General features: G+C 42.8%; 2 protein-coding genes across 5 annotated transcripts in view; both read left to right on the top strand.

Moving 5' to 3' along the window:
• Positions 1-15,125, top strand: part of LOC141166296 (uncharacterized) — a 125,896-nt gene extending 110,771 nt beyond the window's left edge. For all 4 annotated transcript variants that reach the window (XM_073652848.1, XM_073652847.1, XM_073652846.1 and 1 more), the window contains 3 exons: positions 11,746-11,821; positions 12,406-12,551; positions 13,309-15,125. In XM_073652848.1, the coding sequence (XP_073508949.1) occupies positions 11,746-11,821; positions 12,406-12,551; positions 13,309-13,441 (355 nt within the window). In that variant the 3' untranslated portion in view covers positions 13,442-15,125. The remainder of the gene's footprint in view (positions 1-11,745; positions 11,822-12,405; positions 12,552-13,308) is intronic.
• Positions 246-11,510, top strand: LOC141165617 (uncharacterized). The gene is made up of 6 exons (XM_073651343.1): positions 246-304; positions 2,066-2,197; positions 2,959-3,080; positions 3,144-3,806; positions 4,146-5,079; positions 11,435-11,510. The coding sequence occupies exons 1-6, from the start codon at positions 246-248 to the stop codon at positions 11,508-11,510; spliced, it is 1,986 nt and encodes a 661-aa protein (XP_073507444.1).
• Positions 15,126-17,470: the final 2,345 nt, after the last annotated feature.

Raw genomic sequence — 17,470 nt, 5'->3', positions numbered from 1 at the left:
ATTCCTATCATAGTCAGCTTTATCCCTATTTAACTTGGCTCTTTTCCTCTCCATGGTATCCTTATCAAAACGATCAATGGTGTCCCTCAATCTGGTTTGAAAGGGCACTATAAATTTGTTATAATCATATTTGGACATCTGAGTTTCCAATGATTTTAATACGAAATAACTCATCAGTGGCCCTGCACTTTTTCCAATGCCATTCTGGTAGCCCTAATAAAATGCGAGTTACGGGTCTTCAAAAAATGAGGCCTAATTTACGTAACCCGGATCACACCAAGGATCTACTGAGATCTGAATCAAGGTGGATTTTTGTTCTTGATACAGTGGCCCCTAGGGGTATAAATGAGGACTTTTCATTTACTGGTTACTTGGCTTAAATTCCCATGGTATCCTTTCTGTTAGAGTCCCGTTTTTGGATTGAGGGCCCTTTGGTTTCCTCCTTTCTCCTTCTCCTCCATTTTTCCGGTTATCTCCTCTCGTGTGGCTGGCTTGTGCATCTCCTTAATTTTAATTTTAATTTTACAACAGGCTAATCTCTGGTCATCATTGCAAATGCCATGTCCTTACATCTATATGCATATTATATGTATTGTCATTAGACTTTATCAGCCACCTTGTAATGGCCCACAATCTGTATATGATTGTCTGTTTTATGTTCATTTGTGGTTGGTTTGTCTTATGTCTATGTTTGTATTGTCATGATTGGTCACACTCTTATGCACATTTGGTGACTTTCTGATTCTAATTACATCTTTTATCTTGTTCTTGGCCTAGTCAGGCATTTTTCTTGATTAGGGCTAGCCCTCTTGTCTCTGTACCGGTGCAGTTTTGTAGCGGACGCGCTACTTCCGAGGGTGTCTATTTACATATATATATGTTTTTTGCGCCTTGTTTTTGTGGGACCATGTCCCGTGCGATCCCAATGGGGGCGGCTCCTTGAACCGGATATGATGTTTCCTGTCTAGTTCCGGTTGCGTTCCACCATGGCGTCTGGGTAGAACGCATGAGTGATAGGAAGGGGCGGCGCTTCGCCGACCAGATATGACGTCTTATTCAATTCCGGCTGTGTCATACCATAGCACGTGGGCCGCACGCTGTGGAAACAGGAAATGATCGTTCGATCCGTCACGATACTGGAGAGACTTAGTGAGGGTATTTATTTTCACCTGAAGGGAATCACACTAAATTGGATAGACTATTTAATATACACATGTGTCCACTGACAACATACCCCTGACGAAGCTGCGGTCTAGCAGCGTAACGCGTAGGGTCTCTGGTGCCAACAGGTAACTATGTCACTTTATTATTTTTGACCTTTTCCTTTGACCACTTAAGAGTGTCTGCTTGGTTATATATAGGGCCTTCATTTATGATCCCATATCATATACCAGGTGGGATGATATGTTTTGACATACGCTGATATTACAAGGGCCCCTAGTTTAAGCAGACTACTACTTCCACTCATTCCTCTATTCTTTGATCTATTTATTATTATGTATGGTCCGATTATTTGGGAGTACGTTGTTTATTATCCATATTTGGTCTAGTGGTACTGTGCCACCCTTCATTAGGGTGACATAGTTTGGTCAATAAGCCATATTGTATTATGAGATGGTAAATATATTATATTAAATGATACCTGTGGCTTTAGGGGGATTTATTACTTTGGAACACTACATTATTCCTCCCCTATGAATATTGCTATGCTTTGTTTGTTTTTAATTGTTTTTATTTTTCTGTGTTGTCAGTCTGTAATCATGTAATAAAGATTTTTTCATTTTTCTAATATTGGGTGTGCATGGTTGTATATCCTGGGTCTTTTCTCTTCCTTCTTATATTATGTAACTATATCAGGTTACTATAGCACCCCATAACATTTATTATTTCATAGCAGTGCCCACCTCCTTGCTAAGGATATTTAGTTTTGGTCAGTTTTCTGACGTTTCTCGGGTGGTTGCACGCAAATACAATATTGGTACTTTACCATTTATTATATACTATTATATATATTTTTTGTTGTTTATTATTATTTTCTGATTGACTGTGATTCCCTTTTTTTAAGGATAATGGCGTTTGATTTTGAGGCCAGGGAAGCGGCTTGGAGCAAACATAGCTTCACTGCCTTTCCTTCCCCCACATTGGCGGAGGACAATGATTTCAATCGTCTCGCACGGGATTTGACGGATCTGCACAAGTCAGTCACACGAGTTTGGTGGAATATATCTAGCCTTGAGGAATATCAAAGACTCTCTATCTATCCACGTGGACTGAGAGTCCAGATATTTCCAGCCTGGGAACCCACCCCAGAATTTAAGGCCACGTGGGAATCAGGTCTATTACAGTGTTCTAATGTCCTAGTCAATATGTTAATCCAACATGACAGGGATCTCTTTCAGACATTGAAAATTCGTATTAAATCATTGGAAACTCAGATGTCCAAATATGATTATAACAAATTTATAGTGCCCTTTCAAACCAGATTGAGGGACACCATTGATCGTTTTGATAAGGATACCATGGAGAGGAAAAGAGCCAAGTTAAATAGGGATAAAGCTGACTATGATAGGAATCAAGCCTATAAATGGAAACATAGGGGTAATTTGCGCAAACTTTCATCTGTCAAATACATGGAAGGAGGTTCTTTGTCAAGTATAGGCCATAGTGATCATTTTTTAAGCCCAGACACGAGCGACACCGACGGCGGACGAGACGGGGGAAACATAAGCAACGGCAGCAAAAAAACAGGATCACATTCTGTGAGGACCATGGCCACCAGGACATACAAGAAGAGAAACAGATTCTAAGTCAAAATTCTGACCAACTTCAGATTATCAACCTTTCTTCTTATACATTAAATGATGTTGAAAGGTCTGTATTACAGAAGGGTCTTTCTTTCTCTCCCATGGTACCGGTTGATAAATTTATCTTGCTAAAAGACTTATATCTTTTTTGTAGGAGAATTATTCTTAAGGTCATCTATACTAAATCTGATTTATTCTCAGACCTCTCCTCCCCCACTGATAAACAGGTCTTCCGAGACTTACTTGAACTTCTTGAGGACAATCAGTCTTATCAAGGTAGGAAAAAGTTTCCGCATCGATCACCATCTAACATTTTACCATCTTTGTCTTTGGTTCCAGCAGTTTCTACATTTTTTGAGGTTATGAAAGATGAGATTAGGAGATTACCTGTTAATAAAATATCTCATCAAAATTTAAACACTATGGAGAGACGTGCCCTCCTCTGTCTGCAGAAAAACCAGGAATTCCTGATAAAGGAAGCAGACAAGGGGGGCAACATCGTCTTATGGCCTCGTGGTATGTACACTGCTGAAGTACATAGACAGCTTAATAACACCAGATTTTATTTGAGACTTCCTTCGGACCCCACACAGGTCTTCTCGGCTAAGCTTGAACGACTACTCTTGAAGGCTTTTTCTATGGGAACTATTAATAAACAAGAGAGGGAATTTATGATAGTGAGGAAACCCTCCATACCCACTTTCTATATTTTGCCCAAAGTCCACAAAAATCTGGAATGTCCACCGGGTCGACCTATTGTGTCAGGTATAGGAAGTATTTGTGAGAAGGCATGTATTTACATAGATTTTTTCTTGCAGCCCCTCGTTACCAGTTTACCCTCTTATCTCAGGGACTCATCTCATCTGATACGGACTCTTACCTCTCTTTGTTTACCTGACCATTTCTTACTCATCACTGTTGACGTTGAATCGCTATATTCAAATATAGCCCATAAAGATGGCATAGCGGCAGTTCTTTATTTCCTGAATGCTACAAGTGGAGGTAATCGCCTACATGATTCTTTTATTGTGGACCTTTTGAACTTCATTCTTACTCACAATTATTTTGTGTTTGATCATATCTTTTATCGACAAATCTCTGGGACCGCCATGGGGGCGCGTTGTGCGCCCTCCTTTGCCAACCTTTTCCTGGGTTGGTGGGAGGACACACACGTGTACCCCTCACAGGCATACAACCGGGGGGTCTTTAAATGGTTACGCTTCATAGATGACATTCTGATTATCTGGACGGGTACGGAAACTGAGGCACTTGCATTCATTGATAGGCTGAACGTAAATGATTTTAACATTCATCTTACCCACTGTATATCTTCCTCTGCAGTTAACTTCTTGGATTTGGAGATCAGGAAAGTGGGTGACTCACTTGTATCGAAATTACATAGGAAATCTACTGCTACTAATAGTCTCCTACACTACCAAAGTTTTCATCCTAGAAACTTGAGAGACAGCATACCGGTGGGACAGTTTTCAAGAGCCAAAAGGAACTGTGCAACACAGGAGGACTACAAAACCGAGGCCAGAAATTTAACCTCACGCTTTCGGGAACGTGGATATCCTAAAGCGGTAATCTCCAAGGCTCATCAGAAGGTTTTGGTCAAGCCACGGGAGATGTTGCTACAATCGCGTGTTAATATGGAGGATACACAGATTAGATTTTTTACTAGGTTCAATAATCAATGGAATGAAGTGGGTAGTCTGTTTCGGAAACATTGGAATATACTTAAAACGGATAGTCGTCTTTCTAGCATTGTACCAGAGAGACCGTTGTTGACGGCTAGACGCGCCCCTAATTTAAGGGATAAACTTATGCATAGTCATTATACACGCCCCACTTGTAGTACTTCGGGCGGTAGTAAATTTAAGGGTTCATTCCCTTGTGGCGACTGTTCTGCTTGTCCATTCTTCTCATCTGGAAAAATTTTCACTAATCCGACTGACAACCATCAATATCCTTTGAGGGACTTTATCAATTGCAGGTCTACAAATGTTGTATATGCATTGACCTGTCCCTGTCCGAAGGTTTATGTAGGCCAAACGTCGCAGGAACTCCGTAGACGGGTACAGCAACATGTCTCTAACATCCATCTTGCTGAACAGGATTTGAAAAAGGGCAGGGCCATCTCATCAGTGGCCCTGCACTTTTTCCAATGCCATTCTGGTAGCCCTAATAAAATGCGAGTTACGGGTCTTCAAAAAATGAGGCCTAATTTACGTAACCCGGATCACACCAAGGATCTACTGAGATCTGAATCAAGGTGGATTTTTGTTCTTGATACAGTGGCCCCTAGGGGTATAAATGAGGACTTTTCATTTACTGGTTACTTGGCTTAAATTCCCATGGTATCCTTTCTGTTAGAGTCCCGTTTTTGGATTGAGGGCCCTTTGGTTTCCTCCTTTCTCCTTCTCCTCCATTTTTCCGGTTATCTCCTCTCGTGTGGCTGGCTTGTGCATCTCCTTAATTTTAATTTTAATTTTACAACAGGCTAATCTCTGGTCATCATTGCAAATGCCATGTCCTTACATCTATATGCATATTATATGTATTGTCATTAGACTTTATCAGCCACCTTGTAATGGCCCACAATCTGTATATGATTGTCTGTTTTATGTTCATTTGTGGTTGGTTTGTCTTATGTCTATGTTTGTATTGTCATGATTGGTCACACTCTTATGCACATTTGGTGACTTTCTGATTCTAATTACATCTTTTATCTTGTTCTTGGCCTAGTCAGGCATTTTTCTTGATTAGGGCTAGCCCTCTTGTCTCTGTACCGGTGCATTTTTTGTAGCGGACGCGCTACTTCCGGGGGTGTCTATTTACATATATATATGTTTTTTGCGCCTTGTTTTTGTGGGACCATGTCCCGTGCGATCCCAATGGGGGCGGCTCCTTGAACCGGATATGATGTTTCCTGTCTAGTTCCGGTTGCGTTCCACCATGGCGTCTGGGTGGAACGCATGAGTGATAGGAAGGGGCGGCGCTTCGCCGACCGGATATGACGTCTTATTCAATTCCGGCTGTGTCATACCATAGCACGTGGGCCGCACGCTGTGGAAACAGGAAATGATCGTTCGATCCGTCACGATACTGGAGAGACTTAGTGAGGGTATTTATTTTCACCTGAAGGGAATCACACTAAATTGGATAGACTATTTAATATACACATGTGTCCACTGACAACATACCCCTGACGAAGCTGCGGTCTAGCAGCGTAACGCGTAGGGTCTCTGGTGCCAACAGGTAACTATGTCACTTTATTATTTTTGACCTTTTCCTTTGACCACTTAAGAGTGTCTGCTTGGTTATATATAGGGCCTTCATTTATGATCCCATATCATATACCAGGTGGGATGATATGTTTTGACATACGCTGATATTACAAGGGCCCCTAGTTTAAGCAGACTACTACTTCCACTCATTCCTCTATTCTTTGATCTATTTATTATTATGTATGGTCCGATTATTTGGGAGTACGTGGTTTATTATCCATATTTGGTCTAGTGGTACTGTGCCACCCTTCATTAGGGTGACATAGTTTGGTCAATAAGCCATATTGTATTATGAGATGGTAAATATATTATATTAAATGATACCTGTGGCTTTAGGGGGATTTATTACTTTGGAACACTACATTATTCCTCCCCTATGAATATTGCTATGCTTTGTTTGTTTTTAATTGTTTTTATTTTTCTGTGTTGTCAGTCTGTAATCATGTAATAAAGATTTTTTCATTTTTCTAATATTGGGTGTGCATGGTTGTATATCCTGGGTCTTTTCTCTTCCTTCTTATATTATGTAACTATATCAGGTTACTATAGCACCCCATAACATTTATTATTTCATAGCAGTGCCCACCTCCTTGCTAAGGATACCTCTCCCGCTCTGCTGGCAGCGCGCGCTCCTTCCCGGCCACTGTGCTTAGGGCGCGCGCGCGCGCCCTCCCTCCCTCTTAAAGGGGCCGCGCACGCCGTCCTAAGGAGTCCCCGGCCAATGGCCGGAGGACTTTACCATATATAAGGCACCTCCTCCAAAATGGAGGTGCCCGAGCAATGTTGTTGCACCGTTCTACTCTGCTTCAGCCCTCAGGTCCCTTGCCAGTTACCTGCCAGTTACCTGCCAGATTCCTGCCAGCTTGCTGTCCTAATCCTGCCTGATTTCCTGTTACCTGCCTGCCTGCCTGCCTGAGGTCCGACGGTCTGCCTTACAACTCCGGTCAGTCTGTCTAAGGACCAACTTGCCCGCTCACCTGGGAGCGCACATCAGCTACCTGCCTGCTTGCCTGAGGTCCGACGGTCTGCCTTACAACTCCGGTCAGTCTGTCTATGGACCAGCTTGCCCGCTCACCTGGGAGCGCTTCTCCGCTACCTGCCTGCTTGCCTGCCCGGAGGCTCCGCTGTCACGTGCTGTGACCACCAGCTATTCCAGACTCTTGCCCGCTCACCTGGGAGCGCTTCTCCGCTACCTGCCTGCTTGCCAGCCCGGAGGCTCCGCTGTCACGTGCTGTGACCACCAGCTATTCCAGACTCTTGCCCGCTCACCTGCGAGCGCTTCTCCGCTACCTGCCTGCTTGCCAGCCCGGAGGCTCCGCTGTCACGTGCTGTGACCACCAGCTATTCCAGACTCTTGCCCGCTCACCTGGGAGCGCTTCTCCGCTACCTGCCTGCTTGCCTACCTGGAGGCTCCGCCGTCACGTGCTGTGACCACCTGCTATTCCAGAGACTCTCGCTTTCTCACCTGGGAGCACGCATCCTCCATCTGCCTTGCTAGCCTACCTGGAGGTTCAGCCATCACAGGTCGTACCTACCCTTTACCTAGAGACTGCCCCGGTCACTTGCCGTGACCTCCAGCCCGTTCTTCCAGAGACTGCCCTGATCACTTGCCGTGACCTCCTGCCCGTACACCCAGAGACTGTCCCGGTCACCTGCTGTGACTGCCTGCCTGGTCGCCACCCGCTCCCTTACAAGGACCGCTCCCTTGTATAGTAGCCCAGAGGTTCCGCCTCCCAGACCCGTTACACACACAAAGACTGGTTTCTGTTCTCGTAATGTCTATGCTTGTGTTGAAACATTCAATCGGACACATTTAATTAGACACATTTAATCAGATACATTCTGATGACTAGCAAGGACACGTTAGTCTCTATTGATACAAGGAAGGAACATTTAACTGTTGTTTTGACCTAAAGTAACTGTCAGACTTATATAGCATAGATGGGGCCTTTAAACTTGAGGGACCTCATCTTCTGCTATAACAAGACCATCTGGCCTTGGGGCCTTATTGTTTTTTAATGTTTTTATTGTCTGCACCACTTCTTCCTCCTTGACTAATGCATCTAATGAGTCTCTGTCTGTGTCAGTTATGTTAGGTAGAGTTAGTGTATTGAGAAAGCGATATACTTTTTTCTCATCTGCTATATCTTGTTTGTAAAGTGTTGAGTAGTAATATCGAAGTATGTAATTTATATTTTTAGGGTCATTATGTATTTTTCCTTCAGTGTCTCTCGGGTTATTAATATAAGTCATGCGTCTCCTTCCATTCACCATGCGTGCCAGCAGAGCCCCTGCTTTATTTCTGAATTTAAAAAATTCATCTGATTTCTGTTGGCATTTTAGTCTTTCTAACCTATCCAACCATAAATCAAATTACGATTTTGCTCTTACCTATCTTTCACGATTGAATGTAGTGGGATAATTGAGAAGTTGTATAGAAGGTTCTAGTTTCTTTGCTTGCTCTTTTATATGCCTGTGGTGTTTTTTTTTTTTTAAGGTTTGTTTCCCTAAAAAATACTTTTGCTGTGTCCCAATATACATGGGAGTCCTCCTTATGTTCTTTACTGCCAGTATTAAATTCTAGCCACCACGTTTTTAGTAGTCTATGGAAATTCTCATCCTGTGCTAAATATGCGGAGAATCTCCATAAAATATTAGTGCCTTTAGGGAAAATATTCGTCAGAGATAATGAAACTGGCAAGTGGTATGAGATGATGAGATCCTTTACACTGATATCATTGATTCTGTTGAGCAGTTCACGAGATATTAAGAAATTATCTATCCTCTCGAGAAATGGGTGTACTCTGGTCCCACTGGGTACGCATTACATCACTGGGCAATATATATTGTACACTTTTATATGACCAATCGGGCTTTAAAGGGGTTGTCCACTATTTATTATTCCCCTGACAATGTATCCCCCCGGGGTCCATAAGTGCTTTTGTAATTACCTTCTGTTGCAGTTACTGCCTGTGAGCGGCGCTATCACTGGCCGCTCACAGGCATCACGTGACCCCTGGCTGCAGCCGGCTCTGACATCCGCTGATGTCACGTCATGATTCCGGATGCAGCCGGGGGTCTCTGTCTTTTGCGTTCCACAGGTGGATGCTGGGTTGTGGGCGGAGTTACCCCGCACGTCACACCCGGCATCCACCGCGCGCTCTCCCTCTCCTCATTCATCGGGAAAGCACGTGGTGGATGCTGGGTGTGATGCACGGGGTAACCTCGCCCACAGCCCAGCATACACCGCGGGGACCGCGTCACTGATGTCACGCCTCACTTGACGTGACATCAGTGGCGGGTCACGTGATGCCTGTGAGTGGCCACCGATAGCGCCGCTCACAGCCAGAAACTGCAACAGAAGGTAATTACAAAGACACTTATGAGCCCCGGGGGGATACATTGGGGGCATAATAAAAAGTTGTGGCCAACTTCTTTAACATTCTCCCTTATTCATCTGTTTCACGTAATAAATCCTTTACAGTTTACATGTTTGTGTATTAGCAGCATTACCCCTGTTTTTCTATTTTTTGTTAGAGACCCATAATCTTCTCTCACCCAAAGCTTGTTCATTCTACAGAAATCTTGTTCTTTTAGATGTGTTTCCCATAGTAGTACAACATCTGCTTTAAGTTTTTCAAGATGTCTTAAAACCATCCTTCTTTCATGAGGTGACTGTAACCCTTTTACGTTCCAAGTCACTATTTTCATGTTGGTATCACAATCACAGTAATATCTATATCTGCTAGAGAAAAACGCTTTAAAATCCCTCCCCCTAACTGTTTTGAACAAAATAAAAACCATATATAGCAGAGAATCAAAGATTCAGACTTCACCTTTTTCACGCATGAGCAAAAGGGATCTCTGCTTGTCCCTTACTGCTTCCTCCATCTATTATGCCATGTTGCAGTCACCGTCATCAGTGATCCTTCGCTCCTCATTAAGTCATATGGTTTATTGTACCTTTTAGCACAAAGAGAAGAAAAAAAAAACAGGAAGGTCCCGCTTATGGTTCTATACCGTTATGTGAAAGAGTGTCCAGCTCCTCTCTGCTGACCGTTGGAAATTATGTTGATCAGTCATTATTAGTTAGGGTCCTGTTGCTGGCATCATTTTTCCCCTTAAAAAGAACCTTTCTCACAAATTCCAGTTCTTGATCTGGAGCTGTAAAGGATTCTGTCTCTCCTCCTGGTGAAAATATTTTGAGAATGGCTGGGAATTAGTGATGAGCGAGTGTGCTCGTTTAACCCTTTCATCGAGTACGCTCGGGTGCTTTCCGAGTATCTTCGGCGTGCTCATATATTGTGTTGGTGTCACTGCAGTCTGCATGAGTTATGGCTGTTAGACAGCTTCAACACATGCAGGGATTGTCTGTTTGTTTAGGAATCCTTACATGGGTTTAGGCTGTATAACAGCCATAAATCATGCAGACACAGTGACTCCAACGCAAAATATGAGCATGCCGAAGATACTCAGAAAGCACCCGAGCGTGCTCAGTGAAAGGGTTAAATGAGCACACTCGCTCATCACTACTGGGAATTGAAGGGAAAATCTTATCCTTTTTTTCACTAATTCCATGCACAATTCACTGAAAGCTCTTCTTTTTTTTGTAACTTCCACTGAATAGTCACTGCATATTAGGACCCTGTGACCACGGATTAAAATAGGTGATTTTTTTCCTGTAATTTGGAAGAATATTTGATTTGTCTACATAGTCCAGATATTTTACAATCACTGGTCTTGGTCTGTTAGGAGATGACCCTTGTGATGGTGGGTGTGGAGGACCTATTCGGTGTGCTCTTTCTACATTTAGCAAGCTTGTGATGCCCAGGGATGTCTGTAATTCCTCCATGCATATCCACATGAGTAGGTTAGGAGTGATTAACTCTGGTAACAATAATTCTTAGATTATTTCTCCGGGACCTGTTCTCTAAATCATCCACTTTATCAATTAATTGTTGGCTTAGTTTGTTAGCTTTACTCAGTTCAGATTGTATTTTTAACAGCTCATCATCTGTTGATCTGATTCTGTTTTCTGCTGCGTCTATTCTATCACCATGTTGGGAAATTGTTTGCATCTGCTGCAGCGTGGCAGAGATTGTATGTTCCAGGAATTGTTTGATGTCAGTCAAGCATTTTAGCTACCTTGACTGCTAGGGTTTTTGTAGGGGATGTTTAGACCCGTGAGATGATCATCTCCCCCTTGTCTGAGTCCTATGGCAGTGGAGCAGACTTTGAAGAGAACTTACTGGGTCATTTTGTTCGCTGAGTGACCGTTGCCATTTTGCTTCGGCCGTCTCTCTGCGCTAGCGGGGATTTTCTTGTCCCGTTTCTGGTCAGGTATCACTCCATCAAAAACGGAGGACACCTGGGGGAGATCATGAACAGGTTTTACCCTGCTTTCTTCTTGATTTGAGCCCAGGAAACCCCGAATGGACTGGCGACCGTTCGTGCACGTGCTGGAACCAGAAGTGGTTCAGATCTTTATGATTCGTAACATCCATAAGGAAATATTGGAAAATTTTTCACTTCTTTTTTTTTTTGGCTGAGGTATAATCCTCTTTTTGATCATAAGATATTTACTAGAGAATGGATTTCCTGTATGTTATGTGCATCTTTCATTTCTTTCGTTATTTCCTGTTTTCATTTAGATCTGTGCTGGAGATTCGCAAAGAAGTCAACTCTAAAAGAACTGTTCAGTGCGCCTTTTCCCCCACATTGTGCCAGGTGATATCAGCCGTTACTTTTCTTCCTAAAATTCAGAATTGATTACTATTGGAGGGAATCTGTCACCAGGTTTTTACTACCCCATCTGAGAGCAGCATGGTGTAAGAGCAGAGACCGTGATTCCAGCAATCTATCAGTTACTGGGTTACTAGCTGCAGTTTTGATAAAAGCACTGTTTTATCTGCTGTTGCTGATCTTCCAGTTTTTTAAATGCTGAGGTCTGTGTAACCCCGTCCACACCACTGATTTGCAGGTTTCTCTGTACACTGTTCATTGGCAAAACGCTGTCAATCAGTGGTGGGGGTGAGGTTATACAGAGCTCATGGAGATGGATGACTACCTGGTAGAAGCTTTACTAGTCTTCTAGTGATAATCTCCTACTAATAAAACTGTGATTTTATCAAAACTACAGCAAGCAGCCCAGTAAGTGACACATCACTGGAATTAGGGTCTCTGTATTTTATGCTGCTCTCAGATTAGGTGGTAAAAACCTGGTGACGGATTCCCTATAGCTAGTAATTCACTATAACATCAGGATAGTTTTTTTTTTTTTTGCAACATCAGTCTGTTCTTTTCTTCTTTAGTTTGGAATATCATGCCAAGGTATATCCCCGACACATGTGACCAAGAAATGGAAGTATGTGCACACCCACAAGGAGTTACGACCATTGGTGGTCACCCCTAAGTTACTGGAGATGGACGTACACAGAAACTTGTGTCAGGAATGTTGGTAAGTGCAAAACCAAAAAACAGAACTACAACGTAAAGAATCTGTGTTAGTCGCTCAGTTTCAGTATCTATGACAGTATCTGAGTGTATAAAAGCACCTGGAAGTGAGAAGAGGTGTATTTGGTAATGACCGTTTCCTGTTAATCCATGCTTCATCAAGGCTTTAAAAACAAAGGTCATATATAGATAATAGTATAGGATACATTTTTTCAAGGTAGGATGCTAAAATTGGTCAATCTGGGCCTACTCATTTTAAATTTTAACGCCTTATAAACTGTAAGGGTGCTTTCACACTGCATTTTGGCACCGGTTCGTTGGTCCCGTCGGGGCTTGCGTCTGAATACCCCGTAAATCGGGATTCGGGTGTATGTGCCAACAGGCACATGTTCTATAATGGTGCCAAAAGAGTGAACGAGTGCTCTGTAGTGCATCATTTTCAGGTGTATATGCCTACTGGAGACAGACACCCAGACGCAGTCTACTACGTGTGACTGTCTGCCTCCAGTAGGTGTACACATCCGAAAATGATGCACAACAGAGCACACGTGCACTCTGTCAGCACCATTATACTCTATGGCCCCATCGGTGCATATCCCCGAATCTCGTTTTGCAGGGTGTTTGAATGTAAGCCCCAAAAGGACCAACGAACGCGAGCTTGAACGCAGCGTGAAACCACCATAAGATAATTAATAATGGACTTTTTCATCAAAACTGTACAGTCCTAGGTATTCATTTTGTATTGTACTTTTGTTTTACAGTGTGATGTCGCAGTTACAGCATTCTTTACCAGGGTTACCTCTAAAAAGAGCCTCTATCCAAAAAAACCTTGTCCATGTCAAGCGGACTGTGGCTTTCCCTGCACTGTCAGAAATAGAAAGAAGGGGAAAGTGATTATTGCTACTGTTCTGTAAAGCATTAATGTGTATCAGTGTGGGGTACCAATGTATTTTAAAGCTCTGGTGGGAGTTCTGTCTCTAGTTAGAAGGCAGATTGTGAGATGAGTGGTCTGCTGATTTAAAGAGAACCTGTCATGTAAGAAATGCTATTAACCTACAGATATGGGAATAATCTGCAGGTTAATAAAGTTCTGAAGCTGCCCGGCACCCGCACTGAGAGCCTCGCTGCCTGGAAGAAATTAACTTTATTCCTCCCGGCAACTTCGGGCTTTCAGTCATAGGGGTGGGCCGCCACAGCTTCAGTCACTGACAGCCGGCTCTAATGCTGAGCCTGCTGTCAGTCAGTGCTGGGGACACGATTACAGTCGCCGCTCACTATGCACTGGAAGGAGACTGAAGCTGCACTGGCCCACCCCTATGACCCCAACCCCAATCACAATATGTGATGTCACAGCTGACTCTGCTCCTCCTGTCTTCACAATGACCTGTGTTCACACTCATTAGATGCTACAATACAAAAGATAGGGTGAGAGTATGTTTATAGTGGCTACGTACTTGTGTAGTTTACTGAAACAGCAGAAAGTTAAAATTAAAAAAATACTGGCCAGTGTGGACATTGCAAGACTTATATTTGTTATTTTTAATAAAGATTGTGATTTGGAAAAAAATATTGACAGATCCCCAATAATTTATTTGCCGGCAGGTTTTTGCAATGGAATTTGAGAACAGCATGACTTAGCGGCAGAAAGCCTGATTCCAGCAATGTATCACTTACTGGACTGCTTGGTGTAGTTTGGATAGAATCCCTGTTTTCTCTGCTGTAGATGTAGCGGTGATGAGAATACTGAGCTGTGTATAACCCTGCCCACACCAATGATTAGCAGTTTCCTGTATACACTGTACATTGTCAGCAAGCTGCCAATCAGTGGTGGGGCGGGGTTACACAGATTAGCCTGATTGGCTTGCAAGGCAACACCTTGTCCGGCAGTGATAATCTTCTGCTGATAATACACTAATTGTATTTAAACTGCCTATTAAGTGACAGTCCTTGGAATTAGGCTCTGTGCCAAAACATCATGCTGTTCTCAGGTTAAATAGCAAAAACCTGCTGACAGATTCTCTTTAACAAACAAACCTGATTTAAACAATAGGTAATCTTCTGATGACGCATTCCTTTTAAATGAGATTGTGAGTGGAGTGACTGTGGCAGGACCAGCTCCACTGGTCACATGTATCAGTTATATATACAGTGCTGTGTTTGGTGTGACCACATGATCCAGAAATTCAAGTCACAGCATCAGACACACACAAACATCAATGAAGTAGAAGTACATATTAGAATGGAGAAGTTTGGTATAAGTGAACTCTTCACATTTTTGCACAGTAAATTTTGTTTATATATGGGATTTCCGTGAGTTTGCATTTAAGTCGCAATTTGAATTTTCGCACAATTTGTGTGAAGCTGGTTGTGTGTAAAAATAAATAAGTTCTAATTTATATAGATGGGTTGAGTATGCGATAGCAGTGATCGCAATAGTGGCTGTTTGCGGTGCACGGTATGTGTATAATGAAGTACTGGAGTGTATTATGATGATCAAGCCAAAAAAACATAAAAGTTTGAAATCACCCCCTATATCCATTCTAAAAAAAAAAAAACTAAAAAAATAAAACAAATAAAAGTATTTGGTATCGCCGTGTCCATAAACAAATATAAACTTTAAAAATCTGACGCTGAGTCATTACAGGATAGTCATGAGGTCCAAGATCAGATACCAGGAGGGCTCGTAGTACAGAGGGGTAAGACAAAGGTGTGGTCAGGGAACAGTCCCGGCTAAAATGCCAGGAGAGTACGTCAAGACCAGGGAGTACAACAAACGGATAGCCACAGGCCAAGTCCAGAGTCAGATATCTGAAGTCAGAGAGCATCAAAAGCAGAAGGGATAGTCCACACGAAAAGTCACAACAAGTCCGAGATCAACAACAAGATCAAAAATTCAGACACAGGACAAGCACACACACACCTAACTTAAGCAAAGCTACAGCTGACATTAGACTGCAGACAGCAACCCAGCTAAATAGCTTGCAAATAATGGAAGACGGGAGACGCCCGCAGGCTAGACCAGATTGAGCAGCAGGGCTGTCAATCAAAATGCTGACAGCCCAGCACGCCCCAGGATCTGATTGGATGACTGGACCGTCACTCACAAAACTGACAGTCCAACACACTTCAAATCCCATAGGGCGTCTGAGCTGTCAATCAAGGTGTCCCTAGGCCACAGTCATATATGAAACCGTGACGCTAACCGTATTTATCCCACAGGGTGATCACTGTACAAAAAAAATGCTAGAATGGCTGTAACTTCAGTATTTCCATAAACAAATTTTCCTACAGAATAACGTTACCAGGTTTTTCTCATTGCACATAAAGCACAATAAAAATGAAGCGGAAGCAACAATGGTGGAATTGCCTTTTTGTCACCAAGCAAACATTATTTCCACTTTTCAGTACATTATATATTAAATGGTAACATACAAAACTACAATTTGGCCTGCAAAAAAGCCACCATGTGGCTATGTTGGGCAGAAAAAAAAAAAAAAAGTTACTGTTTTGTTATTGAAAGATGTGGCTGGAAAAAATATAAAGAAAAATGGCAATTGGGACCCATTACTACACTTTATTGCGTTTCTGTTTTAGTGTCCTGTAGCAAGCACGTTTACTACAGTTTTTAGATCTTTCAGTCAGATGTTTCTATGGTGACTGAAGTACAATTATTAGCATTTCATAAGTTTTAACACTTTTATTAACAAATACATAATTACATCAAGTTTATGCAAAGAGTCAATATATATTTATTTTTCCAGATTTCCAGCCCTGACATGCTGGAACTCAGCTTCTGGTCCAAATCCTAACAGATGACTACCAATTCTTGCCTAATTGTTACGCTTGTAGGTGGCGTACGTGGTTTGTGGACCCACTGTGCCACGGACTGGACTTACCCTGGAGAGGCGTAACTAAGCAGCTACCTTGGTGTTCACTGGAGTCTCTAGTGGTGAGGTCAGGCTTGTGTGGCAGGTAGCTGCCAGGTGGCACTCCAGGGCAGCGTCCGGCAGTAGCAGCTGACCCCAAGGGTCAACGACGTTAATGCAGATTCCTAGGCAGGGCACGACGGCCACTGTGACAGGTTCAGACTGTTCAAACAGGCCGACCACTTGGGACAGGTACAGACACACAGGGCTCGGGTAACAGTTCTGATACCACCGATGCGGCCAAATACCGCAGACATAGTTTCAGGATTTGAAACGGTCACAGGAAACAAGGACAGACTATACTGCACTAACGCGACACAGGATACGGGAATAACTTTAACAGACTAGAGACAGTGGACCTGGCAACATACAGTTGTACACACAAAACCATCTAACAGTAACTATAGGGGTTGCTCAGGCACCTCCCTATGGGGGAGGGTGCCTTTTAGACAAGATCTGGGGAGATCTCAAGCGCGCAGTTCATGCTAGACAGCCCAGGAATTTACAGGAACTGGAGGCTTTTTGCCAAGAAGAATGGGCAGCTTTACCATCTGAGAAAATAAAGAACATCATCCACAACTACCAAAAAAGACTTCAAGCTGTCATTGATGTTAGAGGGGGCAATACACGGTATTAAGAACTGGGGTATGTGAACTTTTGATCAGGGTCATTTGGATGTTTTTGGTTGTCATTAAGATTTAAAAAGAGAAAACACAGTAGTTTGACAATAAATGGCTTCACCCAACCAATAACCATGAGTGGAGAAAAAGTTTTATTTGTTATCATTCATATTCTCTGAAACAAGAAAGAAAAATTCTGCCGAAATATGTAAACTCTTGAACACAACTGTATATACAGGACAGGAGAAGTAGTACTGTGCAGTTTATGTATACAGGACAAGAGGGGTGGTACTGTGCGGTGTATATATACAGGACAGGAGGAGTAGTACTGTGCAGTGTATATATACACAAGACAGAAGGAGTAGTACTGTGCAGTG

This window comes from Phyllobates terribilis, unplaced genomic scaffold (assembly GCF_046119375.1).
Source record: "Phyllobates terribilis strain yellow unplaced genomic scaffold, ASM4611937v1 Scaffold_11__3_contigs__length_659146591, whole genome shotgun sequence".
Taxonomy (NCBI): domain Eukaryota; kingdom Metazoa; phylum Chordata; class Amphibia; order Anura; family Dendrobatidae; genus Phyllobates; species Phyllobates terribilis.
The sequence above is the reverse complement of the archived record's forward strand: the minus strand, read 5'-3'. Positions and strand labels throughout refer to the sequence as shown.